Source organism: Macadamia integrifolia, chromosome 5 (assembly GCF_013358625.1).
Source record: "Macadamia integrifolia cultivar HAES 741 chromosome 5, SCU_Mint_v3, whole genome shotgun sequence".
NCBI classification, from domain to species: Eukaryota; Viridiplantae; Streptophyta; class Magnoliopsida; order Proteales; family Proteaceae; genus Macadamia; species Macadamia integrifolia.
The window spans coordinates 15,568,390-15,596,354 of record NC_056561.1 but is presented as its reverse complement, the minus strand read 5'-3'; the positions used below and the strand labels follow the sequence as shown (position 1 = coordinate 15,596,354).

Here is a 27,965-nt window from a genome sequence, read left to right as displayed (position 1 = left end):
CATCCTTGGTCGATCCATTGGAGATAACCTCCTTCTATGCCATGAGATTGTTAGAGGTTTTGAAAGGAAATCCCATCCTTCTGCAGCTCTTATGAAAATTGACATCAACAAAGCTTTTGACTCTTTGAGATGAGATTTCATTGTCTCAGTGCTTAACATGATGGGCTTCCCCCCTGCATTCCACTGCATTGCCTTCCCCAAATTTTTAGTGCTGGTTAATGGTAGCTCAGAGGGATATTTCTCTTCTTCAATTGGCATTTGGCAGGGATGCCCACTGTCTCCCTACCTTTTTTGCCTTGCTATGGAAGTTCTCTCTCATAGCCTGCAAACTACCACAGACTTGGGATCCATTGCCCCCATTTCCAAATGCAAGTCCATTAGACTCACCCATCTCGCATATGCAGATGATCTGATGATCTCTCGAGCTGATGATCCTTCCTTGGGCACTATCATGCAATGTCTGAACTCCTTTGCTTTGATGTCGGGTCTTCGCATCAACCCTGGGAAATCTCTCATCTTCTTGATTGGAATCTCTGAAGCTTCCAAGGCATCCATTCTCCAGAATACGGGCTTTGTTCTCGGCTCTTTTCCGGTCAAATACTTGGGGCTTCTGCTCATTCCTGCAAGACTCTTTAGCCACCATTGTGCCCTTATGCTGGACAATATTAGGAAGCGTCTCCAATTGTGGAAAGGAAAGCTCCTGTCTTATGCTGGCCGCCTTGAGCTTATCAAATCAGTCCTTCAGGAATCTTACTTCTATTGGTTTGGCATCTTCGGTTTACCCAAAGGGATAATGGCTAAGATGGAAGCTTTGTTTGCTTCCTTTCTTTGGAAAGGGTGTGATTCTCCTAGATTCCTTTGTCCCCTCAGCTGGGCTGCTGTTTGCTTTCCCAAGAAAGAAGAGGGTCTTGGTTTAAGGTGCATCAAGGAGGTCAATATGGCAGGAATCCTCAAGCTTTTATGGAAGGTGATCAATGAAAAGAAAAGCACTTGGGTTGACTGGGTCCACTCTTATCTTCTTAGAAGAGGATCTCTCGGGTCAGTCCGCCCTCCTTCCGATGCCTCCTGGGCATGGCGCAAGATTCTCTCCCTAAGGCCTTTGGCCTCCAGAGCTATCTCCATCCGTATTGGGAATAGTTCCTCCACCTTTCTTTGGTTGGACCCTTGGCATCCAGAAGGGCTTCTTTCTCAGGTTTTGAGTGCAAGAAATATCTACAATTCGAATCTCCCTAGGCTCTCTATGGTTGCTGATATCATTATCTCGGGTCACTGGGCTGCCCCTCCCCCTTCTTCTGACCAGATAGCTGAAATTTGGTCATCATTGCCATCCATTCCTCTTGGGGGGATCACTATGGAAGATTCTATCCGTTGGAACCATGATCCGAAGGGCCAATTCAGTTCAAAATCAGCATGGGATTTCCTTAGAGCTCATGGAACCCCTTCCCCCTTGATGCAGATATGGCTGCCCTTTCTTGGTTGGACTAGCCTGACCGGCTTTGGAAGCCAAGAGCCAAGAAGAACCGGTCCAGCCCAGGGTTTTGGTCCAACAAGGGTTGGAAATAAAATTAGTAGTTTACTTAGTATTTTATTTCATGCTTTTAGTTTCCAGACTTGAACGTAGGAGTAGGATTTATTTCCTTGCTTTGGTTTCCTTTTTATAGTTGTTTCCTAATTTAGGTTAGTTTCCATTCTAGTTAAGTTTCTAATTTCATGTTCCTATTTTCCTATATATTGGTTGTAATCGACTGAAGATTTAGAGAGCAATTTGATTATTGAATGAATGTGTGAGTGTAAACCTTCTTTTCCCCCTCTCTACTCTGATTTCCCCTCCCTTCTCTAAGGTTCTCCATCAACTTGGTATCAGAGCCGAAGGATCCTCTCCTTCGTTCTCCCTCCTTGTTCCATTCCTTTCCCTTCCCATCAACTTGCTCTTTCCTTCCCATCTTCTCCCTATTCTCTCTTCCGGTTTTTGTCGAGACAAAGAACAATCATTTAAAAAAAAAAAGAAGTGCTGTTGAAGCAGTCAACCAAACCCAACTCCACCGATCCCATTCCACCCATGACTCTCCAATCGAACCCTCACTTTCGACCTAGGGTTTCATAAAAGAAAAATCATAGTAGAACTTCAAACCCATCTCTTTTGGCTCCCTACAAAAACCCACCCCTTCGATTCCCAACAAAAAAAAGCTCCACCGCCTCCTCTTTCCCTTTCTCCACTCAATCGAACTCTCCCCTTAGGTTCTGATAGCAGCCAACAAAAAAAAAAAAATTCCCAGAACCCTGCCCTCCGCCTTCTCTGTTCCTTCCGGCGGCAGCCAAAAAAAAAAAGAACCGAGAAGAACAGACGGAGAGAAGAAAGAAGAAGAAAAGAAGACGAGATGAGAAGAGAGAGGCAGCGACATACCTGAGTTGAAGCCGTCGCGAGTCACCCATCCCTTCATCGGAGTCGCGACGTCTCCCTCCTCCTTCACCGAACTCCCACTGCTGGTTCCATCTCCCAGAAGGAGACACCTCCTTGGTCAGTAAAACCCACCCCCACGATTCCCCTTTTGTTCCTTTTTCTTTTATTTATCTTTTATTTCCTAAAATACCCCTCCCTTTCTCCTTTATTCCCCTTTTGTCCCATATATTTTTATTTCCAAATCAAACCCCTATCCCACACGTGATTGATATACCTTTTTGCGTTTTAGTTTTAACTTCAAAAAAAAAAAAAAATTTACCATTCTGTCCCTACCCTTTAAGCATCCAGTTATTTACTATTCTACCATTATTCTTTGAGTGCTATTTTGTTACTCATCACCATGGTAGCCAATAGTGAAGTTGTTCAACAGCTGAATTCCTATAAAGGAGAAACTGATACAAAATTTGATGCCCTCACTAACATGGTCACGTCCCTAAAGACAATGGTGGAATCTATGCAAGTTTCTATTGATCGTTTGGTGGCAGCAGATAAAGGAAAGAGTCCCATTCAGTCTGGGGATTCTTCCAACACCACTCCACAGGATCTGCCAGTAACACCACCACCACCACCACCACCTCCACCACCATATGGGACTGGTAGACATGATGATGGAGCAGAAAGAGCAGCAAAACTGGATGTCCTTGATTTTTATGGAGACTAATCCAGAATTGTACCTTGACTGGATTCACAGTTTAGATACATTCTTCAGATGGTACGGGTTGACTGAGGCTCGAAAGATCCTATTTGCAGAGGCCAAACTGAAAAGCACGGCTCGAGTCTGGTGGATCAAGCAACAACAACAGAACCGAACCCGAGGCATTGGGTTGGTCACTACTTGGGCTGAAATGTATGAAGTCATGAATCGGCGATTCTTGCCTTCTGATTACAAGCAACGCATGCATCTCAGGTTTGCACAGTTGAAACAAGAGAATTTGACCGTTGAAGAGTATGTTGCTAGATTTTATTATTTGGCCACTCGTTCTGACTTTGAGTGGGATGAAGAAGTCTTAGTGGCCCAATTTCGCAATGGTCTGCACCCTCAACTTAGTGCTGCCCTTGCATCTAGTCGACTACCTACAATGGAAGACGCCGTACAAGTAGCATATCAGGTTGAGGAAAGTCTGAAACGCCCATACAACCAGAGAAATTTTGCAGATACTTTTTCTCGAGGTACTAATTCCGTTTGGCAACAGTCTCCTACCCAAGAGAGGTCATCTAGCAAGCCACAGGCAAGTGCTACATCTATGGCTTCTTCACGACCTAGTCGGCCGTATTCTCCACCTCGACATGTTTCTGAAATGTCATCTTCACGGCCTACTCGCCCATATTCACCCCCTCGGCGTGGTTCAGATAAACCTTCTGATTCTTCAAAATTCACAGTTCGGTGCTACTCATGCCATGGATTTGGACATATCAGTGCCCAATGTCCCAGCCGTTTGGTTGCTTTTATTGATAAGGATTCTCCTATACCATATATTCCCGAAGAGCAACTTGGTTCTGACACGGTTGATTTAAGAGAAGAGTGTGCAACAGGTGAAGTCAATGACACTCTCAGTGACGATGACCAACATCCTTTTTATGTCATTCGTCATGTGTTGACCACTCAAAAGGCCACTGAAAATGAAGATTGGCGCCGCAGTAGTATTTTTCAGACTCGTTTGAAGTGCAATGATCAGTTGCTAACCTTGGTCATTGATGGAGGCAGTTGCACTAATGTTGTCTCTGAAGACGCTGTTCGTAAGCTGGGATTGAATACAGAACCACATCCTAATCCTTACAAGGTTGCTTGGGTGAACAACACTAATCTCAAAATCACAGATAAGTGCTTGGTTACATATTCTATTGGTGGATTTAAGGATACAGTCCAATGTGATGTCCTCCCTCTGAAGGTGTGCCATATCCTTCTTGGTCGACCTTGGTTGTTTGATAAGAAAGTACAGCATTGTGGCTATGCCAATACCTATGCCTTCAAGCATGCCAACAAGACTATGAAGTTTCATCCTGCCAAAGATCTCCCTGAAATTAAGCTCAAGAAGATGGTGGGATCATTCCTCATTCAGCGTATTCCTTCAGACGGTCTCCTCGGTCCTTTCCCTAACTCGACGGAGTCGAGTTCTTTTCAGAGGAGGAGAGTTGATGTAGATATGGCTGCCCTTTCTTGGTTGGACCAGCATGACTGGCTTTGAAAGCCAAGAGCCAAGAAGAACCGGTCCAGCCCAGGGTTTTGATCCAACAAGGGTTGGAAATAAAATTAGTAGTTTACTTAGTATTTTATTTCATGCTTTTAGTTTCCAGACTTGAACGTAGGAGTAGGATTTATTTCCTTGCTTTGGTTTCCTTTTTATAGTTGTTTCCTAATTTAGGTTAATTTCCATTCCAGTTAAGTTTCTAATTTCATGTTCCTATTTTGCTATATATTGGTTGTAATCGACTGAAGATTTAGAGAGCAATTTGATTATTGAATGAATGTGTGAGTGTAAACCTTCTTTTCCCCCTCTCTACTCTGATTTCCCCTCCCTTCCCTAAGGTTCTCCATCACCCCTGGTATAAACTCATTTGGTTCAAGCACCATATCTCTCGTCAGAGTTTCGCCGCTTGGCGGGCCTTAAAGAACTGCCTCCCTACGCAAGCTTTCCTCATCTGGCGAGGAATCCATGTCTCCCCTGCTTGTGACCTCTGCGGCTAGGTGCCTGAAGATACGGATCACCTCTTCTTTGATTGCCTTGTCTCCAACTCCATTTGGAAGCTTGTTCTCTCCAAATGCTGGCTTGTCAATAGAAGGATTGGCCCTTTGGAAAGAGAATGGATCTAGGTGGACATGTCCTATCAAGAGAAGACCATTTGTGACTACATGGGAAAGCTTGCATTCAGTGCCACTATAAGCCAAATCTGGATGGAAAGAAATCATCGGAAATGGACTTCCAACTCTCGGCCTCTGGGAAAGATTTGGAACTCCATCTTCTTTGACGTTAAAGCCAAGATCTCTAAAGTGTCATCTACTTGTACCCCCTTCCCCAGAAATTGTCATATTGTAGCTTCCTGGGAGCTTCCTAGCTCTGTATTCAGGAACCCTGTCTCTTTATGAGTTTGTCTTCTCGTTTCTCACCCCCCTCTCTTTCAAGGGGTTGTACATTTCTCTCTCTTTGGTAATGAATTATTTATTCACCCGAAAAAAAAAAATTTGAATTAATGAAAGTTTGAGAGTTTGCTCCATGGCTGAGAGAGTCACTTTTGAGAGGGTGAGGTGCCCAAGGGAAGGTGAGAGGCCTGAATCAAACCACCATTCTTCTTCACCATCGATCTCTTTTTTCCTTTTTTTATTTCTGTTTAATATGCGATCCAAGACCTGTTCTAAGGTTGTTTACAAGTACTTATGATCTAGATCCAAGTTCTACTATTCCTACTGATAGCCTGCAACAGCAATGAAGGTCCTTTTCTGGGGCAGCCTTCGGCTCTATTTATCTCTCAGGTCAGGCAGCTTTGAAGCTCATGTTTTGAAGGCGGGTAGAACACCTACAGGACACCACTTGATCCACAGTAGGGGCTTAGCAGATATCTCTTCCTCCAGTTCTTGGAGATCTCCAGAAAGTTTCCTAATTAATACCTTCAAGCAAGAATACTCAGATCCTCATATCTGGGCACCCAATCAGGCCCATCTTGTAGGGTTTTGTTCCAGCCCCCATAAGAGCCACTCGACCAGCAGATAGAGGTCTTTGAAGGCCTGGTTCAATCACAGCAGGTTTCCTCCCAAGTTCTGGAAAAAAAAAAACTTAATTCCTGTTCTGCTCTGGAAAGCAAATGGTTTCCAGACCACTTGATGGATTCCAGCCAACTTTTGAGGGATACCTAGGGACACTATCAGCTATGTTTGATCCAATTTTGAGGCTCATCTGAGCCCAAATCTGTGACTTATTTATTTCTTTATTTCATCCTATTTCCTCTTGTCTGAGCAGTTCTTCTTGGAGATCAGACCTGAGATTTCAATCTGAGTTTGGTATGGAGCTTGCACAATTATTGGGGCTGTTTGCTTAGGTGAATAACCTTACATCATTAGATTCATCTTACAGTTAAATCTTAGAAGACTTGGGTAATATGGATCTGCCAATAGGCTACCGGCACTCAAACACATCTTATGTAAATTGTTTAAAAGTTTCTTAGTGAGCAAGTGATTTGTCTAGATAGTATATATATTAGTTTCTTCTGTAAATAACCTTGATGTGTTCATTACTCATACCTAAAAGTTGGAATGTTTAGCAACCCCAAGTTTGCAATTGTAAACTTGCAACATGACGTTACGAAATGCAATGTAATAGCATACTGATACTATAGGATATGTAAAGTTAATTGGTTATGGACCTTATATATGAAGAGAGTTCCCCTTTTTGTGGGTTATGACCTTATGTTCTAATCATCTCTTGTTATGCTTCCTTAATGGTGGCTTGCCTCTTCAAATAATGGTGGGTTATGACCATATGTTTCCTCTCAAGTTATTCGTAATGCCTTCTATAATATCTAATTCCAGGAAAAATAAATCCTTTATGACATAAATGCCTACATTTCCTGTGTGTGCTAAATGTTAGAGCAGAGGACAGTAAAAGAAAGTGTTGACCTGATAGCTAGCCAAATAAATAGAAATGGGTCAAGATACTAGAAGCTGCAAAATTCTGATATTATAAATTTTGAAGTAGATAATGATGTAGATGTAGTCATCATAGCTGGTTTTCATCTGACTGAAGATTTACCATTAGTTCTTGTATTCATCATACACTGTATCCCCTTGACATTTCTCCTTCATGTTTGTTGACTAAATCCTCGTGTGTTACTTATCAAAGAAATTTATTCTTAATGCTTAATTGACAGAGGTTTCTATATCAGAGGAATTTTCAAGGTTGAAAGTGTCTTAGATATCCAATTGACAAAATTTTCTTTAATTGCCCGGAATGCAGACATAGCTAATTGACATTGCTTAATCTCTTCTCTTGTAGTTGACATTATTAAATCTCTTCTTGTACATCTTCCCTCATATTTCAGGTTATTGAATGATAATCAATTGGAAGGGCAAGTACCGGAGAAAATTTATTCAATTGGAGTTCATGGCGGAGCCATTGAGTATGTCGTACTACTACTCTACTAGTTTTTGTTTATATTCATTGAGTGTATTCTCATTTGCTTAATGGAAGCATGAGAAGTCCAGAAACTTTATTCATTCTAAGATTATGTTTCTTAATCTATTGTTTATAGTGATATCAGTATATGTCAGTCATCTTGTATACTCTATTTAATGTTCAAGTTCATAGGGTACCTCTATTTCTTTATATTACTTGATTTTGAAGAGTCAAAGTCAATCCCCATTCTCCTTCTTGCAGTATATATTTTTACTTGAATCCGTCTAGGCCTTTTCTTTTTCCTAGATTAGAGTTTCGGACTTAAAGTATAACATGTTTAGCTTTTTACCCTTCTTTTTTACTTTTGTCATGAACATGCAGAGAAATGAGATGCTAGGTAATATCAGTGAAAGTAGAATAATGTTAAAGGACATAAGTTGAGACACAGCTCACTAGGTAATTGTTGATGATCCTATTATCTTTAGGGAGAGATCAGGAAGATATTCTCCCTAGAATTAGATCTTAGTTGTGGATCTTGAGATTTACAGTGAAATTCAACTCACTCAATGAAGTGGTAACAACTAATTAGGGTTCGCAACAGAATTCATGTAGAGACCACAAGTGTAAGTATAGGGCTTTATGAAGTTAGTAGATCTCCTGCCTTCTTCAAATGACTGTATAGCAAAGATCTGAAACCTTCAACTTTTCATGCTCATATCTCTTGTCAAAAGGAGGAAACCCTATGGAGGCTTTCATAATTAAGTGATAAGTAATTTTAGCCGCCCTTCATGGAGAAGGACTTAAATTTTCATTATAATGTTCAAACCTTTCACATTCCACAATGCCTAGTAATGTTTTAACTTTTCATGATCTTTGATGCGTCTGGACATGAGCAGGTTCATGTGATAGAGGACAATTATCTCACTAGTAACATTCCAGCCCAAATGAGTAAAAAAGAGGCTCTATGTTTAATCCAAAATTTTCAAAAAAGTTACAAAATTGTCACTAGGTAAATGGATGAAGACAAAGTGACATTATTAAAATTTTGGTTCACTTTGTCAACCTAGTTTTAGGGCTGATATTGTACCAATGAATTGGGACAGGGTCCTCTATCACATGGAACCACCCAGGTATTGCCATATAGCATGTTATGAGTCTTCAAACAAACTAAGCTTCACCAAGGTTGGTGTATTCTTGGCCTAAAGTAATCTTATTATTTTTTCCCAAGATGCAAAAATTGAGGAACTTGATACAATCATTATCATTATACCGTTAGGAACGTACAGCCTGGGATGCTTCTTGTGTGTGATTTAACTTATCATGCTCAAAATGACATGGTTTTGAATTAAATCATATGAGTAATAAATTCAACTATTTCTTCAGTTGTTAGATTGTAGCATAAATTATTATTATTATTATTTTTTGCAATGCCAACTTATTAAGTTGCTTATTGGAAAGCACATAACATATGATTTCAGGTTCATATCTTCTTAAATGCAAATCTATTTGGAGTGACAGTCTTAGATTTATGGCAACTAAATTCATTAGATATCTTTAGATTTCTAATCTACTGATACTATATATATATATGTGTGTGTGTGTGCGTGCGTGCGTGTGCGTGCGTGCTATAAATATGTATTTTGTGCTTAGGTGGTACTTAAGTTCTGGACTGGTGTTAGTTTTTATTCCTTGGTGTAGGTGTTAAGACTGTAGGCATCCCAAGGGAGTGGGGTTGAATTGGATATGGTGGAAAATGAATGACGATTAAAACTTAATTACCCATAATGAAAGATGAATGCAATTGTTGTAAGGTTCTACAAGTAACAAAAGTGAGAAAGAGGGAAAGAAACAATAAGATTTGAGGGTGGACCTTGGTGCAACGGTAAGGTTGCTCCATTGTGATCGAGTGGTCACGACTTCGAGTCGGGAAACAGCCTCTCGCAAAACCATCCCTAGACCCCGTAGTGGTGGGATCCTCATGTGCTAAGTACGCTTTTTTTGGTGGCTCGGCAACCTTGCCTACCTCCACTACCAAGTGATACTCTTAAACTAGGATTTTCCATTAAGTGATCAAATTCCAAACGACATTGATCAAGCCTTCTTATAGTTGTTTTCCCGGGATGACAATAAACCCAAGTGTTTCAACTCACATTCAAACCTTGGTAATTTTATGGGATCACTAGTAATCCGAGTGTTTATGCTTACCCTCAAACCTTACAACAATGGAGATTCCCCAGTCTCCAACAGCACGCTTTGAAGAGTGTTTGAGTGTTTTCACTCAATTACAATAATGCTCAAATAGCCAGATATACAAATGAAAGCACGAACTTCAAAAGGTAAAATATGCAAGATGAAAGCTCTATAATGATTCTTAACAAACTTGGGCACTAATGATTCAATAAATGATATTCAATTGAGGGCACAAAGTTGGTTGATGTGGCTCCCACTTGGTCATTAAATAGGATGCAAAAGGAGCTAAAAAATTTGGCACAAAGACCAGGTCTAATGGGGAAAAAATTTCCTTGTTGGTCGACTGATACCAATCTGACTTCTGGCCTTCAAGCAATTGGAAAAATTATAGCCGTTACTTGGTACCTGTTGGTCAGTGGTCGACTAATGATCGACCGATGCCTGAGCAACGGCCGCCAGCTTAGGTCTGCTGAGCTTGGAGGTCTCTGGTCCCCATCTTCTGGCAGATGCCGATTGACAGGTAAGGACCAGACCTCTCAGGTTGCATCGGCCGGTGTTTACCTGCCAACTGGCACACTGACCAGAAACCCAAAAGGCCTCTCGGCTACATTGACCAGTAGGTACCAGTTGATCGCCAATTTTGGCTTGTTACACTTATCTTTTTCAACATGTTTCCTGTTATATTCTAAGTCAAAATCTTCAATTTAAAACATTTTCTTACATGATACCAATTTCCGAAAAAGACCAAGTGAGAGTAATATGCATAGGCTCGGTTTAGGTCTTTTTGGTTAAGGTGAGTAACGAATGTCCTAGTGTTGAGAATCACCTTACATATGCATGCTTAGGATTACGAGATGATACAATTACAAGTGTAAAATCCTAAGACATAGAGTTACATCATAATTTGGTGATCCATTGAATAGTGAATCACTTTAAGCTCTTGACTCACTGTTGCATAACAATCTTCACTCGGTCTTACTGATGGAAGCTTGATTGAGTCCAATATGCTTCACTTTCATTAAGCCACAAAGGTAGACTTACTGAGGTTCTCTAGATGTTGCCATCCAGATACGGTATATTGACTTATTGTAGAACACTTCGAGCCAAATTGTGGGTGGACTTAACAAGAGTTAATGGTATCCTTGAAGTTGCCACTTGCTGCCACATGGGAAGGTCAAGCTCATGAGTAGTGAATCACTTTAAGCTCTTGACCCACCGTTGAGTAGTGAATCACTTTAAGCTCTTGACCCATTGTTGAATGACAATTTTCGCTTGGTCTTATTAATGGAAGCTTGATCGAGTTCAATATGCTCCACTTATTAAGCCAAAAAGTTAACCTTACTGAGGTTCTCTTGATGTTGCCATGTGAGTTTCACCAGATATCGTATATTGACTTATTGTAGAATGAGCCAAAATGTGGGTGGACTTAACAAGGGTTGATGGTATCCTTGAAGTTGCCACTTGCTGCCACATGGGAAGGTCAAGCTCATGATAGAGTCTTGATCATCCAAGGACCATTACACACAAACTGTCATGCACACTTTGAAGCTTAAAGAATGAGGTTAGGTAAAACAAGTTAAATAGGATTTTCCACTTTTAAGACAAAAGTAGGAATCGCCAAAAATATATTTGAATATGCAATGTCTCAACAGTAGGCCCTAATACAAACATGTGTAGCTTCTCAAATGTGAATCCTATGACATGAAATTTGTCAACGTTCTACAGTAAAATCCTGATTAAGATTTTTCATTTTTTGTAGGATCCCTAAATATTCTTATTAAGTGTTCAATTATGAAAGACTCTTGATGCAGATGCACACCCATGGACATAGATGAACCAGATCCATATTTGTTTTGGGTCTAGTAGGATTTTAGGAAGAATGTCTTTGATTTTATTTTATTCACTTTCTTTAGCAAGTTGGGTTCATGTAGGATTTAGAGAGTGTTTGCAATTTGTTTCCTTGCTTAGGGTAGTTTCTTATTTTAGTTGAGCTTCTATTTTTGTGTTTTTATTTTTCCTACAAATTTGGTTGTAACCGATAGACAAAATGAGATTGAGAAGACGAATTGAGTTTGGTTTTGGTGAAGAGTCTGCAAGCATTGTGTGGGATCTCTTCCCCCCCTTTTTTGTGCGATTCCTCCCTCTCCCTTGCAGCTCTGAGCATCTCAGGGATTTCTTTCCTTCCCCCATTGGTCCTCGATCAAGTGGTATCAGAGCCGAAGGATCCTCTACTTCGTTCTCTTTTCCTTCCCATCTTCTACCCATTCTCTGTTCTGGCTTCTGCTGAGAACTGAGTTCCAACAAAAAAAGATCTCTGTTCAACAAAAGGAAGTCGAACCAACCTAGCCACTTCCACCTCCTTTTGCCAAAGCCCTGTTGACTCCCTGTTGCTAGGGTTCCAGCAAAAAGGAAAAAAAAAAGAGATCTCTTGCCCATTGTTCCCAACCGAAACTCCAACCCCACCCCTGACCCCTTCCAGCGACCCCTTCCCATGTCCTAGGGTGGCTCAACTAACCCTTCCTAGGGTTTTCGATTGCAGCCAAGCAAAAGAAAAAAAAAAAAAAAAGCAGAGAAGAAATGGAGCAGAAAGAGAGAGAGAGCCCAGTCGTGAACTCAACTAACCCCTCTTAGGGTTTTTGATTGCAGCCAAGCAAATGAAAAAAAAAAAAATAGACGAAGCAAAAGAAGAGAAAGTGAGAGATATCAAAAGAAGGAAGTAGAGAAGAACATACTCGGTTCAACCACAACCACCGTCGCAGTTGAAGTCGCCATCCTTGATCTCCAGCTTCCTCTCCGACAACAGAACCAACGAGGAGAAGACCTACCCCTGCTGGATCTGTAACTTCCGTCTCCACGCAAGAGACATCTCCTCTGTCAGTGATTGACCTCCAGCCCACCTTTTTGTTTGATTTCCTCTTTATCTAATTTTTTCCTTCCCTATTTACCCCTCCCTTTCTCTTTTATCCCTTTGTCCTAATTTTTCTGTGACTTCCAAGTTTTCCCCCCACCCATACGTGACCTCCCTTTGTGTTTAGAATAAAATTCCCCATATTAACAATTGTGCCACTCACTAATGGACTTTCATATAATTTCCATTTAGCCACCCTCCTCTTGCCTCCATATATTTACTATTTTTCCATTCACCCTTACTTTAAGTGTTCTCTTGCCATAGTGGGCCTAAACTGCTTCCAATTACAAAACTGGCCATGGAATCTTGTGTTCAAATTCAGAGTGCGATTGCCTAATGGAGAGCTTGCTAATTTGTTGATTGATGAGTGACTAAATGACAATTTCGTTTCAAGATTTGTGGTGGATATGTTGTTAAATACCAATCAGATGATCATTGAGTCTGAGGATGATGTCTTTATTGAGTTCTCCATCTCTTAGTATTACGATGGCGCTTACTATGAAGTGTTTGATTTTCCTTAGCACATTATTAAATTGGGTCGGGGTTGGTTAGAAGAACGACAAGACACTCTTGATCGTGACAAAAATTTGTGCACCATCCAACCTTTCCACGTGTCAGAAATTTGTTCTTTATGGATCGGCTAACTCAAAGATGGTACCAACAATGCAACCACGGGACGAATCGAATGAGTCAACACAAGGAAGACCATCCAGTTGTGGAACCAATAAAGGCACTGGAAAATGAGAAGATCGTGGATCAAGTAATCATGGACTCAGTACAGAGCCACCTATTCCCCCTCATGAGTTTGTTCTCCCCCATGATTTTCCGGACTTTAATGCACCTCCAAAACGTCTTCTCTTGGATTTTGTTTGTGTTGCATACAAGATGCAATTCACCCCCACTCGTGAGATTTTATTGTTGCCCTTTTACAAAACTCGTGGACTAGTTTTTCTCAACACCGGGGGAGTTCATTCAGATGCACACTCATGGACTGATCCATACCCATCTGGGTTTCCGGATAGAGATGATCTATATTGGTTTTGGGTCTAGTAGAATTTTAGGAATTTACTTATTTAGGAAGAATGTCTTTGATTTTATTTTAATCACTTCCTTTTAGCAAGTTAGGTTCACGTAGGATTTAGAGAGTCTTAGAGAGTCGGTTTGCAATTTGTTTCCTTGCTTCGGGTAGTTTCTTATTTCAGTTGAGCTTCTATTTTTATGTTTTTATTTTTCCTATAAATTTGGTTGTAACCGACAGACAAAATGAGATTGAGAAGATGAATTGAATTTGGTTTTGGTGAAGAGCCTGTGGGCATTGTGTCCAATCCTCTCCCTCTCCCCTGCAACTCTGAGCATCTCAGGGATTTCTTCCCTTCCCCTACCGGTCCTCCATCAACTCTAATGTGTCACTGTTTTTGCACAATTGCATTTGTAAGTTTTTAGATATTAGAGATGATACCATATACACTATGTGACTCTGTGGTTCAACTTTCAACATGCTATTAGATATTATATCTGCAAATAGAATAGTTAGAGAGCCCACTATATTAACCTCTCGATGAACATGCACTCATACCCTCAAATAAAAGTTGTTAGAAAGCTGGTAAAGTAGTTCCACTGACTGCACTCAGACCTCATCTTCATTTCTAATAGCTGATTGTTCACGAGCTTTCCTATGGAAAAAAGGCTGATTGACCTTCATAACAACCATTTTTGTGTGAAATAGCTTATTGGAGAAAAAGGGGGGGGGGACTAATTGTGAAACCTAACTAAATTGGAGCTTGCAGTAGATTAAATCTATAACTGTTCATTCAGTTTGATGAAATTCAATGAGTTGGAGCATTTGGTATGGGAAGTGAGATACATCAAATACTCTCTTTGTCTCTTGTTTAGTGCAATTGGAGCTTCCGCCCCACCCCCTGCCCCCCCAAAAAAATGGTTGTTTCATTCCCCCCCCCCCCCAACCCTTTTTTTTCTTCTTTCTTTTCAGATCTCACTTCTTCACTATCTATTTTTTTGGATTAGTCATTATCTCATTGTTGATTGCTGTATTTCTCTTCCAGTATTTCTGGTAACAAAGGCTTATGTGGTGTGCCTTCACTTCCGGCATGTCCTCTATTTTGGGGAAAAGATGGCCTGTCCACTGCAGGAAAAATTGCAATTGGTTTGTCAACTCTGGTTATTCTCAGCATAATACTATTGGTGATTTACATATGCTTCATCCGGAAGGGGGAGAATGATTATGACTTTGCTCTCCCTCAAGATCTAATCTGTAAGTCTGAATTTAAATATATACCATTGATTTTTTATTTTTTTTTTACATGGATTTGCATGCCCTTTATCTGCATTGAAAATATTCTACTGCTTAGTATACCTGCCTCACCATTATGTTGCTATTGGATTCTATGTTACATACAAATTTCTGAAACCTTTTTCTTCTATGGTCCTCTTATCTAACTACCTTTTCTGCACTCCTTATTTTGATAGATTCTGCTCTCTTTTTCTTTTATCTGGTTTCTCCCATAACTCGAGATCTATTTTGAATTATTATTTTGTTGTATTGGAGATACAAAATACAATGACAACATGGAAAGAGAGAAAGGCCTAAGATCACGGGGATCTTACAGCCCTTTCAAGAAGGGAAAATCATTGCTAAAAAAAATAAAAAAGGAAGGAAAATCTCAGACATAGTTGTCACGATGGCAAGGTGAACCAAGGCGTTGGAGGGCTGTCTAAGTGCTTAGGCGAGAAGGCGCCCACCTTAAGGCGAACAAGGCGACCAAGTGTTATTTTTTATTTTTCCGATTTTCTAACATTATTTAGTAAGCGACATATACCTTGTATCATAAAAAATCAACACTAAGCCACATGAAGTCATTAAAACTTAACATTTAGCCACATCAAATCATAAAAAATCAACATTAAGTCACATTAAGTCATAAAAAAATCAACATTTAGAGAAATGCTCTAGTTCTATAATAAGTTTGACTGGTAAAATGATTTTATTTTTACATGAGACCTTTTGTAATTAGGTATAACATAAAATCAACTTTCCAACAAGTCTAAGATTACTTTTATGGATATTAAAACAAAAGATTATTTTACCGGACTTTTTTTTTTAACAATGTTTTAACTTGATAGGATTTATAAAATTTTCATAATTGAGAAAAAAACCCAGCATTTAAAAGTTGAAAATCGCTTCTATAACCAAAATCCAATTTTTGTTCTTGGACTGAGAAGTTGACTTTTAATCCTTCTAGAATATGATTTTTAAACTATTTTTATTGGATTAAAATAGGGGGTATTTGCTTCTTTATGAATAATATCTTAAGTAAATGAAATAACAAATATAAATAAGTGCTAAAACACAAGGCGGCATGCAATGCAATAAGGTGACTGTTGCCTAGGCCCAGGCAAACCGCCTAGATGCCAAGTTGTCACCTAGGTGACGCCTTGACAACTATGATCTTTGTTAAATGGGGTTGGCTACATGGATCATTGCCTTTCAAATGGCTCTATCTGAGGTCCATTACTTGGGACAAGACTTAGATTATGCATGCCATTCTGATGGAGAACCCTTAGGGAAGGGAGGGGAAATCAGAGTAGAGATGGGGAAAAGGAGATCACACTCACACATTCATTCAATAATCAAATTGCTCTCTAAATCTTCAGTCGATTACAACCAATATATAGGAAAATAGGAACATGAAATTAGAAACTTAACTGGAATGAAAACTAGCCTAAATTAGGAAACAACTATAAAAAGGAAACCAAAGCAAGGAAATAAATCCTACTCCTACGTTCAAGTCTGGAAACTAAAAGCATGAAATAAAATACTAGGTAAACTACTAATTTTATTTCCAACCCTTGTTGGACCAAAACCCTGGGCTGGACCGGTTCTTCTTGGCTCTTGGCTTCCAAAGCCGGTCATGCTGGTCCAACCAAGAAAGGGCAGCCGTATCTGCATCAACTCTCCTCCTTTGAAAAGAACTCGACTCCGTCGAGTTAGGGAAAGGACCGAGGAGACCGTCTGAAGGAATACGCTGAATGAGGAATGATCCCACCATCTTCTTGAGCTTAATTTCAGGGAGATCTTTGGCAGGATGAAACTTCATAGTCTTGTTGGCATGCTTGAAGGCATAGGTATTGGCAGAGCCACAATGCTGTGCTTTCTTATCAAACAACCAAGGTCGACCAAGAAGGATATGGCACACCTTCAGAGGAGGACATCACATTGGACTGTATCCTTAAATCCACCAATAGAATATGTGACCAAGCACTTATCTGTGATTTTGAGATTAGTGTTGTTCACCCAAGCAACCTTGTAAGGATTAGGATGTGGTTCTGTATTCAATCCCAGCTTACGAACAACGTCTTCAGAGACAACATTAGTGCAACTGCCTCCATCAATGACCAAGGTTAGCAACTGATCATTGCACTTCGCACGAGTCTGAAAAATACTACTGCGGCGCCAATCTTCATTTTCAGTGGCCTTTTGAGTGGTCAACAATGACGAATGACATAAAAAGGATGTTGGTCATCGTCACTGAGAGTGTCATTGACTTCACCTGTCGCACGCTCTTCTCTTAAATCAACTGTGTCAGAACCAAGTTGCTCTTTGGGAATATATGGTATAGGAGAATCCTTATCAATAAAAGCAACCAAACGGCTGGGACATTGGGCACTGATATATCCAAATCCATGGCATGAGTAGCACCGAACTGTGAATTTTGAAGAATCAGAAGGTTTATCTGAACCACGTCGAGGGGGTGAATATGGGCGAGTAGGCCGTGAAGATGACATTTCAGAAACATGTCGAGGTGGAGAATACGGCCGACTAGGTCGTGAAGAAGCCATAGATGTAGCACTTGCCTGTGGCTTGCTAGATGACCTCTCTTGGGTAGGAGACTGTTGCCAAACGGAACTAGTACCTCGAGAAAAAGTATCTGCAAAATTTCTCCGGTTGTATGAGCGTTTCAGACTTTCCTCAACCTGATATGCTACTTGTACGGCGTCTTCCATTGTAGGTAGTCGACTAGATGCAAGGGCAGCACTAAGTTGAGGGTGCAAACCATTATGAAATTGGGCCACTAAGACTTCTTCATCCCACTCAAAGTCAGAACGAGTGGCCAAATAATAAAATCTAGCAACATACTCTTCAACGGTCAAATTCTCTTGTTTCAACTGTGCAACCCTGAGATGCATGCGTTGCTTGTAATCAGAAGGCAAGAATCGCCGATTCATGACTTCATACATTTCAGCCCAAGTAGTGACTAACCCAATGCCTCGGGTTCGGTTCTGTTGTTGTTGCTTGATCCACCAGACTCGAGCCGTGCCTTTCAGTTTTGCCTCTGCAAATAGGATCTTTCGAGCCTCAGTCAACCCGTACCATCTGAAGAATGTATCTAAACTGTGAATCCAGTCAAGGTACAATTCTGGATTATTGTCTCCATAAAAATCAGGGACATCCAGTTTTGCTGCTCTTTCTGCTCCATCATCATGTCTACCAGTCCCATATGGTGGTGGAGGTGGTGGTGGTGGTGTATGATGTGGTGGGTGGTGGTGTTACTGGCAGATCCTGTGGGGTGGTGTTGGAAGAATCCCCAGACTGAATGGGACTCTTTCCTTTATTTGCTGCCACCAAACGATCAATAGAAACTTGCATAGATTCCACCATTGTTTTTAGGGACGTGACCATGTTAGTGAGAGCATCAAATTTTGTATAAGTTTCTCCTTTATAAGAATTCAGCTGTTGAACAACTTCACTATTGGCTACCATGGTGATGAGTAACAAAATAGCACTCAAAGAATAATGGTAGAATAGTAAATAACTGGAGGCTTAAAGGGTAGGGGCAGAATAGTAAATAACTACCTTTTTTTTTTTTGAACTGTAAATATGGAGGTTTACTTTTTTTTTTTCTTCTAAAGAACTGAAACTCAGTTGTGCTCACAAAGATATCACGTGTGAGCAAGGGTATATTTGCAAAGTTGAAATAAGTCTAGGACAAAAGTGAAATAGGGGAGAATGGGAAGGGTAATTTAGGAAGAATGGAGAAACTAATTTAAAGAAAGAGTTTAAAAGAAGAATTGGGGTTTTCTTCTCTGTCGATCTCAGGACCAGCAGAGGTGGGAGATCGTGGCTGTGATACGAGAAGGAAAGGGGCCTTACGACTTCGACGGTGGGGGCTTGGAAACCAGGTATGCTTCCTTCTTCTCTTCTTCTTCGTCTTTTTCTTTTCGTCTCTGCTCCTTCTCTTCCGTTCTTCTTCTTCGTCGACTCTCTCCTCTTCTGTTTCTTCTTCTTTCTTCGCCGTCAGACACAGAGAGGAGGCGGCGGCTGCTGTCGGAAGGGACAGAGAAGGCGGAGGGCAGGTGGTGCTTCCGGAAGGAACAGAGAAGGCCGAGGGCAGGGAGGGTTTGGGGGTTTTTTCTTTTTTTCTGCTATCGCTCTCTCTGCTGCTTCTTCGACGTCGACCTCGACTCTTTTTTTTTTTCTTGCTGCTATCAGAACCTAAGGGGAGAGTTCGATTGAGTGGAGAAAAGGAAAGAGGAGGCGGTGGAGCTTTTTTTGTTGGGAACCGAAGGGGTTGGGTTTGGTTGACTGCTCCAACAGCATTTTTTTCTTTTTTTTTTTTAAATGATTGTTCTCTGTCTCGACAGAAACCGGAAGAGAGAATAGGGAGAAGATGGGAAGGAAAGAGCAAGTTGATGGGAAGGGAAAGGAATGGAACATGGAGAGAGAACGAAGGAGAGGATCCTTCGGCTCTGATACCAAGTTGATGGAGAACCCTTAGGGAAGGGAGGGGAAATCAGAGTAGAGATGGGGAAAAGGAGATCACACTCACACATTCATTCAATAATCAAATTGCTCTCTAAATCTTCAGTCGATTACAACCAATATATAGGAAAATAGGAACATGAAATTAGAAACTTAACTGGAATGGAAACTAGCCTAAATTAGGAAACAACTATAAAAAGGAAACCAAAGCAAGGAAATAAATCCTACTCCTACGTTCAAGTCTGGAAACTAAAAGCATGAAATAAAATACTAGGTAAACTACTAATTTTATTTCCAACCCTTGTTGGACCAAAACCCTGGGCTGGACCGGTTCTTCTTGGCTCTTGGCTTCCAAAGCCGGTCATGCTGGTCCAACCAAGAAAGGGCAGCCGTATCTGCATCACATTCCTCAACATCCCCTATGATCATGTTAGGCCTGCCCCTAGCTTTGTTAACTCCTTCAATTTGAATCAAAATAATATATTTTTTTTCATCAAAATAATATACTTTTTTTTCCATGTGTTTCACTTGGCCATTTTGGGACGAAATTAGCGAAAAGAAATGATCGAGATGACCGAATTTTGACGAAATAGTGCATTTTTCAAAAGAATAAGCGAAATTTTGAAATGAAATGACCAAAATATGACCGAGTTGACCGAAATTATGTACTTTGTGTTTCGTATGCCACTTTGTTTCGGTTAAAAAAAAAAACCAATTCGAGATTTTGGGGAGATATCGCTGAGTTTTTGAACTATGATCTAAATCAGCTCACTCTTTATTGGAGCATCCCCAGGCCTCCATTGAACATGGTTGTACCACCTCAAACGACTTTATTGGAGCTTATCATTGATTGAGCAACTTCCAAATCAGCTCTAATTTGTTCATTCCTTACTTTATCTTCTTAGTTTTGCCACACACCCATCTTGACATCCTCATCTCAGCTACACATAGCTTATCTATATAACACTTCTTAACTGCCCAAAATTTTCCTCATACATCATAGCCGGTTGTACCACAGGCCTGTAGAATTTTCCTTTAAGCTTTAAAGGAATATGTCAATCACACGACACTTTGGTTGCACCTCTCCACTTCTTCCACCCCAGTTTAATTCTATGTGAAACATCATCCTCTATGTCACCTTCCTTATTTATGATTGACCCTAGATATCTGAAATAATCACTTTGCGGTATCTCTCTCTTCAATTTTCACCATATTGTTATCACACTATCTACTTATCTTAAAAGCTCTTGTTTCCAAGGTTGATCCCATAGCTCCAACTTAGCGTTAATAATTATGTTAGTCTCATCCACTAACACGATATCATCAGTGAAGTGCATGCACCATGGGACCTTGTCTTGAATGCTTTTGGTTAACTCATCCATGATAAACGATTAGGTGCAAAGAGATAAGGGCTTAAGGCTGATCCCTAGTGTAACCCAATCGTAATTGGGAAATCACTGCCTTGACCTCCCATAGTTCTCACACTCGTCACTATGAGAGTTCAAGGCAGCGATTTCCCAATTACCCTTGGCCTGATGCACCGTGCGCTTAATATAGGCAACCACTTAGGCTTGCTCTTTGATGCTAACGTTAGGAAAAAAAAATTAAATAGCACCATCATTAGGACCCCTTGATCAGCACTGTTAAGCAAACAAGTTCCCCGCAAATTTTACAACTAAGAATCTTTGATCTGCTCTTTTATGCAAAACATACATTCCCTATGAATATTGCAAGTAAGATGTTGGACTTTAGTTGTCATAGTTGTCAACAGTCAGTTGAGCAACACACTCACACAGTGATGAGAGCAGCGCTGGCAGCGGAGACTGTACATCTAGTTGAGTGTGTACAGCTGATGATGATGATGATGAGGTGGTAGATGTGACTAGTGCAGTGGTGAGATGGCCAGACTGATGATGTGGCCAGTGTTTGGGTCTTGATGAGGTGGCTAGACTGGTTTTGATGATGTTGAAACCAAGCTGCAGCTACGATTCTAGACAGATTACATTTGTACCTCATGTAGATTCCATTTAACGCAACATGGTTGGATCTGCGAGTTGGAAGCCTCATCAAGCCGTTCTATGCTGATCCTGCGGCCTATAGATATCTTCCGTTCTATTATGATCCTAATCCAGCGGCTGTAATGAAATCCGAGGCATGTTAATGTTGCACGTTTACACCAAGCGCCCTCAACAGATTCCATTTGGCTTGACCTTGTTCATCCCTAGCTCATGCACTTCTGTCTCTTCTATTGGTGCTGATCTAACAGCAGGGATTCCAACTGCCGATTGGGCCAGATTCGACGGGGCTCTCAGGCCTACCCCTGTTACACTTTGTTTTGTCACAACCCCCTATTAGTGACATGTCCTATGCCAGGAGAACTTCTTGAAATGACTGGTTTCCCTCAACCACTCCCTCATTGTCCTTCTGGTTTCCCTCACTGGAGCTGCGGATGCGGGATTGCGTTTGCACCTTCTACTGGGGATTATTAGGTTGTGCATGTATATGCTGATTTATTTGGATTTGAGATATTCACACTAGGGTTCCTAGATAACACTTGGAGAAGGTTTTCTAGGCCTTTCGAGGACCAATATGAGAGGCCTTTTGGTGAAGATTTCAGATGGAATGACCCTATCTTGGGTAATGAGAGTTTGTTGCACTGGAATGTTGATTCTCATCAATGCATAATCTCTGTGGACAATGGTAAAGAAAAATCACTTTATCCTATTCATAGCAATAGTGGTGATGTTAGAATCAAGACTGAAGCTATGGTAGAGATGGGTGGATTTCTTTCTCTCTTTTATGTTCAAGAATTGGAATTGATGTGTGGATTCTTAAAGATTTTCGAAGCAAGCATGGATCAAACAGCTTAGTATTGTTCTAGAGTATGTAAGATATGTGAACTCTGTTGGCCGTATACCAAGAGTGGACAACCTTTCACCAGTTACTGTTGAGGTTGAAATTCTGGCTTATACAAATATGAAATTTAATCTAGAACATTAACCAAATTAAAGATGAAGGTGAAGCATAAACACAATTTTGTATCTCATGTAAATACTCTTAACAGGTTCAAGGGTTTGGTTCTGGAATATAAACCAAACCTAATCAACTCAGGTTTGAATCTTGAAGCAACAGGAGTTCCTCCATGCTTTGAATCTATGGCCCAGACTGGCAGTAATCTGGAGAAATAACTGGGGGAAGATGAAGAATCCACTCTAAATGTTGACTCTCCAATGGATGAGGATTTTGGTGGTGGGAAATCACTAAATGATGATTAGGGTAGTTATGCTTCTATGATGCAAGAAAGATGTCAGGGAAGGGCATTGTCAATGTATACATCAACTCACCCAAATCCTTTCCCTCTGGAAGGGGAGAATCCTCTGACTTCTAGGCCAACATTTTGCAAGGACCTCTTTCCAAATATAAGAAATGGGAGTAAGCAAAAAAGAGATGATCAATATTTTCCAACACACCCCAGCAAAGACAGCACAAAGGAAAGATGGAGATGTGACGGCGAATGAGGAAGGACTCCATTGGAAAGAAATTGGAGAGGGCTTGCCAGATTTTAAAGCTATGGCAAGGAATGTAGAAATTGAACCAAACTAGCTTGCGCCATAGAGATAAGTGCCTCGAATCCTAACAAAATTTCAAGCTGTTTTGGAGCTGAAATGGCCTAAGGAGACAGGGGTCCACAAGATTATTTTTTGGATGATCAAATAAATTCATTACCAAGAGGAAAAATGATATACAACGGAAGGGGGGGGGGCGAACAAACCTAAATGGAACAACCCCGACACATCAGGAGGAGGGGAACAAAACTAAGCCAAAAGGACACCAACCAAAAGGGGGTAAAGAAAGAACTAAGGGGGAGGGGGAGGGGGAGGGGGAGAGAATAGTAGAGGGGAGACCCCAAGAGACAACAATAAGCCTGTTCCTCAGGAATTCCTAACAGGGTAGGGGTGAAGAGAGGCCAGCTTGGAGGAGACATCAAAGTAGATGGCATTCCAAATCTTGTCAAAGAGAGAGAGGATTTTCACACAATAGTTAGCAAAGAATTCCACACAATAGTGAGCTATGGAGAGGAGGATGGAGGGGGCCAAGATCCAAGACTCATGATATAAGCCACCATTGAGTGCTTAGAGAAGCCCGAACTGTAAGTAGATTTGTCACTAATGGAGTGAAGGAGAGCTCCCATAGGGTGGTCAAGCCAAAGGGAGGTGAAGGCACCATCAACAATTTGGGATGAGATGGCCCCAAGAGCAGTGGTCTTAAGGCACAGTCAAGCCAAAGGGAGGTGAAGGCACCATCAACAATTTGGGATGAGATGGCCCCAAGAGCAGTGGTCTTAAGGCACAAGATCTTGTGCCAAACCTGAGATGCATCACATGAGGCAAGAGCGGTCCAAAAAGAATCAGAGCGCAGGAGGCCCGAGTACACCCAATCAGCCTAGATACTTCTCTTCTTTGTCACAGGGTTCCTGATCAGCTTAATAATACCAGCTGAGTTGACCTTTTTGATATGCCTCAAACCAACACCTCCATCATTTTGGGGAGGCAAGCAATAGCCTAACTAATGGGGTGGAGAAATTTGGAGGAGTTAGTTCATTTCCAAAGGAATGCATCCTTAAGGGATTCTAACTCTTTGATAGTAGAGTGAGGCAACCCAAAAATATCTGACCAATAGGTATAGGATGACTGGAGAACTGATCTTTTAAGCTCCAAGCGGGCAACATAAGAGAGAAGTTGGCCTTTCAAAATTGAAGCCGCTTCCGAATGAGGTCCAACATGGGAGTGTATTGATGGGTAGACAATCTGGCCGGAATCAAAGGCACCCCCAAATATTTAAGTGGGAGATGGCCAATAGAGAAGCCACCCTCTTACCAAGCAAAGTAGCTTTATCAACATCAAAGACCCCCGCCAGTAACAAAAGAGATTCATCAGGATTAATTCGAAGCCCTGGGATGGCTTCAAAGAGCTATAGGCAGGACATAATGGTTTCTAGGGAAACAATGCTGAATTTCGAGAAAATCATCAAATCATAAGCAAAAGCAAGCTGAGAGAGCTTGATGGCCTTACACTTGGGGTGGGAGAAATGAGCTGCTGGTTAATGCAACATTGGATACTTCTGGAGAGAACTTCAAGAGCTATGGAGAAAATATATGGACAAAGAGGGCAGCCTCGGAGAATTCCCACAGAGGAAGCAAATACCCTCCTGGACTACCATTGACCAATACTGAGAAGCAAGGAGATAAAATGCAGTGGTGAATCCAATTAACAAACACTGGAGGGAAGCCCATCTTGGTCATAACCTTAGAAATAAAATGCCACCACAATGAATCGAAAGGTTTGTGGATGTCTATCTTCATGAGGGTAGTAGAGGAGTGGGATTTTATATCAAATCCTCTCATACTGTCATTGCAAACGAGGATATGGTCGTTGATGCTTCTACCTGGAATGAAAGTCGATTGATTATCATTGACTAGTAAATCAACCACCAGCTTAAGCTTGTTGGAAAGCACTTTAGTAGTGAACTTGTGCAAAAGGTTGCATAAGGAAATAGGCCTGAAATCTGCCATAGCTAAGGCACCTTCCTTTTTAGGAATGAGGCAAAGGAAGGCAATTGATACTTGAGCTGATTTGGGTTGAAAAGGAAACTCTTGATATTCTTGATGAGATCTTCTTTGATTATGTTAGAGGAGGAGAAGAAGCCCATACTAAAGCCATTAGGACCAAGAGCTTTGTTAGATTTGTGGGAATGAATAGCAAACTTGATTTCCTCTTCAGAGGGGATTCTTGGAGGATGCTGGGGATGAACTTGCCAAGGAAGGACGAGGAAATTGAGAGAGAAGGAGAAGAGGCATACTGGGGAGATTGGAACACAATGATGTGCTCAATATGCTTCTTTGAAGTGGGATTACGTTGTCTGAGGCACCCAAAATTGAGGAACCCCAATTCTTGGTGGAGAATGGGTGTTGGTGATTGTGGTGTGCATTAATGTTGGGAGCACATGTAGAGTGACAACTACGCATCTCTGACAGCTGGATTGCACCAGGAAGGTAATTCAAACTTTGTGAAGTTCTCATTTATGTAAAATTGACTGTAGGTTAAGTGCGTGATAAGTTGAGGGTGTTCCAGTTCAGGCTGGACACCAGAGAGGTTGTGGTTCCTTGACTGTAGAGGAAGTCTAAATCTATGTGTTGTAGCACCCTCATAATTTTGGCTGTGAAAACCTTGGAGTTGTAGCTTCTAGAAGTTGTAGCTATTGATAGTGCTGAGTATACGCCAGGCCCAGTAAGGGCATTACTTCGTGGATGTAGGCACTTTGCCTAACCATTTATATTCTGTCTCATGAGATTGTACTGGATATCTAAGTGTGTTTGACTGCAGCATGGGTGTGCATCTCCGGGAAGGCCTGGCCGTTCTTGGTTGCATGGCAGGAATGCATGTGTGTAACTGATAAAATTGGGAGTGCCCCAGCCAGTTGTGATTTGCAGGTCTACAGTTCAAGACACAGTAAATACAGTGCCAAGTGAGTGCCAACAGACTGGTTGTGAGAGTGCCTGTAGTGATTAGTATTGCTAGTGTGGTAACTGCTTGTGAGCAGCAGCATTAGTGGGAGTGTGTGTGTGCCATCTGTATTGGGACAACCAAGGGTAGTGTTGGGAAAAGTTCTGAATACCTTGATTCATCCCCCCTCTTAGTGTCAACCTGGGAACAACATAAGACTTATTTTCGTATATATTTTTTAAAAAGCTTTTGCACTTTCATTGATAATCATGTCCTTAGGACTCTCTGATGGTTCTTATCATTAATAACGAGCTTCAATGGCAATAATTTTATGGTCTTAGGAGATGGACTTGAAGGGAATGCTGATTCCTTCATATTTGTGTGACCTTTTTATCTTGAAGGGAAATGTTTTTTGAGTGGTCATTGGAGCTTGGAAGCATCCCAATATAAGATAATCTTCGAATTTGGTTGACTGTGATCTTTTTCTATTGTAGTGAGTGTTCACTTGCAAAACAAGTTAATGGAAAAATTTATATATTGGATTACTTTTCTCTAGTTTAATCTTTTTATATAGTTTTCCTTACCACTTGGGACCAAGAAATAAGTTGAATAATTTTTTATTTATTTATTTATTATTATTATTTTTTTAAATTGTAGCCCCTCCTTGGGTTTTTTTTTTTCCTAACAACGGGTATCTAGGCCTTTGGCCTGACTAGCCCCGCGGCCCATACTGACCCCACAAATGCATAGACCGGGTCATACCAGGGTTGAATGAGAACCATTCAACTTTCACTGAAAGCAGTGAAGAGCACTAAACACTCCCATGTGAGTGGCCCCAAGGAGGTAAGAGGAGTCGAACTTAGAAACACATGCCCCTCCTTGGTTGCATTGTTTATACTCTGCCTATAACTGTCCTGTCCGTGAATAAAAAGTAAAATTTAGGGAGGTTATTTTGTTAATGCATTTATTTTTCCCACTAATTTCAAGCTCTGTTTCCAACATTACCACTATTACTTGGCACATAATAGAGGGAAACAGTTGTGACAAGTGAATACATTAAATTTGTGAATTATTAAATGAAGGCATTACGGGAAATCCAACAAAACTTCATAGCTTGGTTTTTAAATTGGACAAACATTTTGGGACAGTGAAAAAACTCAAATAGGACTATCCTTGTGGGACAGAGGAAGTAGTAATTTGTCTTCTCTTTGTTGTTGCCCCCTTTCAGACCTTAATGTGGAATTTATGTGTAGCATTTAGCCTATGGATGCCAAATTGTCAGGCTTACCTATTAGTAACTACCGACTGAAGTATAAGACTGGCCTGCATATTAGATGTTCCTTGCATTTGTCTTGTTTTTATTTATCTGTGGATTTGAAATTATCTTTTTCTTCTTTTGAACTATATTGTTGTTTTATTTTTATTATTCACTTGTTCTTAGAAAATTTCTTTTGCTGGTTGTGTGGCATTGTTCCTCTACTGACCATTTTATGATTCTGTTCCAGCAATTGCGGCAAAGAGGAATAGGTACCATAGACAGAAGTCATTGATGCTTATGGAAATGGAGACGCAGAGTGCAAATAAATTTCCTGTGAATCCCCATTGAAGTCTGTTTCTATAGTATTGATGCTGAACTTCAGCAGATAGTTTCGTCTACACCGAGTCATAGAATGGACCTTGAATGTGATTAACGTGCGAGCCAAGTGGTGTCTGTCACTGCTGCAGAGATTTGGTTGGCAAAAAAAAAAAAGATTTAATCTATACCCTTGAAGGTGGTTTTTTTTTTTTTTTTTTTTGCTTTTTCTATTTTTACCAATTTGTACCATAGCCAGGGTGTTGGAAAAGTTGCATTGTCTGTAAAGTGCATTATATCTCATGTTATTGAGGCTCCACCTAACTAACATCAGATGCCCTAGTGTATCATACCAAAATTTTGCAAAATGTTTTAAAGTAAACCTGAAACACCAGAGTAAATCTGTTTCTTCACTTTTTTTTTTTTCCTTGCAAAATGCTGCTCCCC

At 40.7% G+C, this 27,965-nt stretch overlaps 1 protein-coding gene across 1 annotated transcript in view; it reads left to right on the top strand.

Annotated features, from left to right (window-relative positions):
* LOC122079572 (receptor-like protein 4) overlaps positions 1-27,907 on the top strand; it is a 37,190-nt gene extending 9,283 nt beyond the window's left edge. The window contains exons 7-9 of the mRNA XM_042646152.1: positions 7,493-7,570; positions 14,728-14,936; positions 27,451-27,907. Coding sequence (XP_042502086.1) covers positions 7,493-7,570; positions 14,728-14,936; positions 27,451-27,551 — 388 coding nt within the window. The 3' untranslated portion in view covers positions 27,552-27,907. The remainder of the gene's footprint in view (positions 1-7,492; positions 7,571-14,727; positions 14,937-27,450) is intronic.
* Positions 27,908-27,965: the final 58 nt, after the last annotated feature.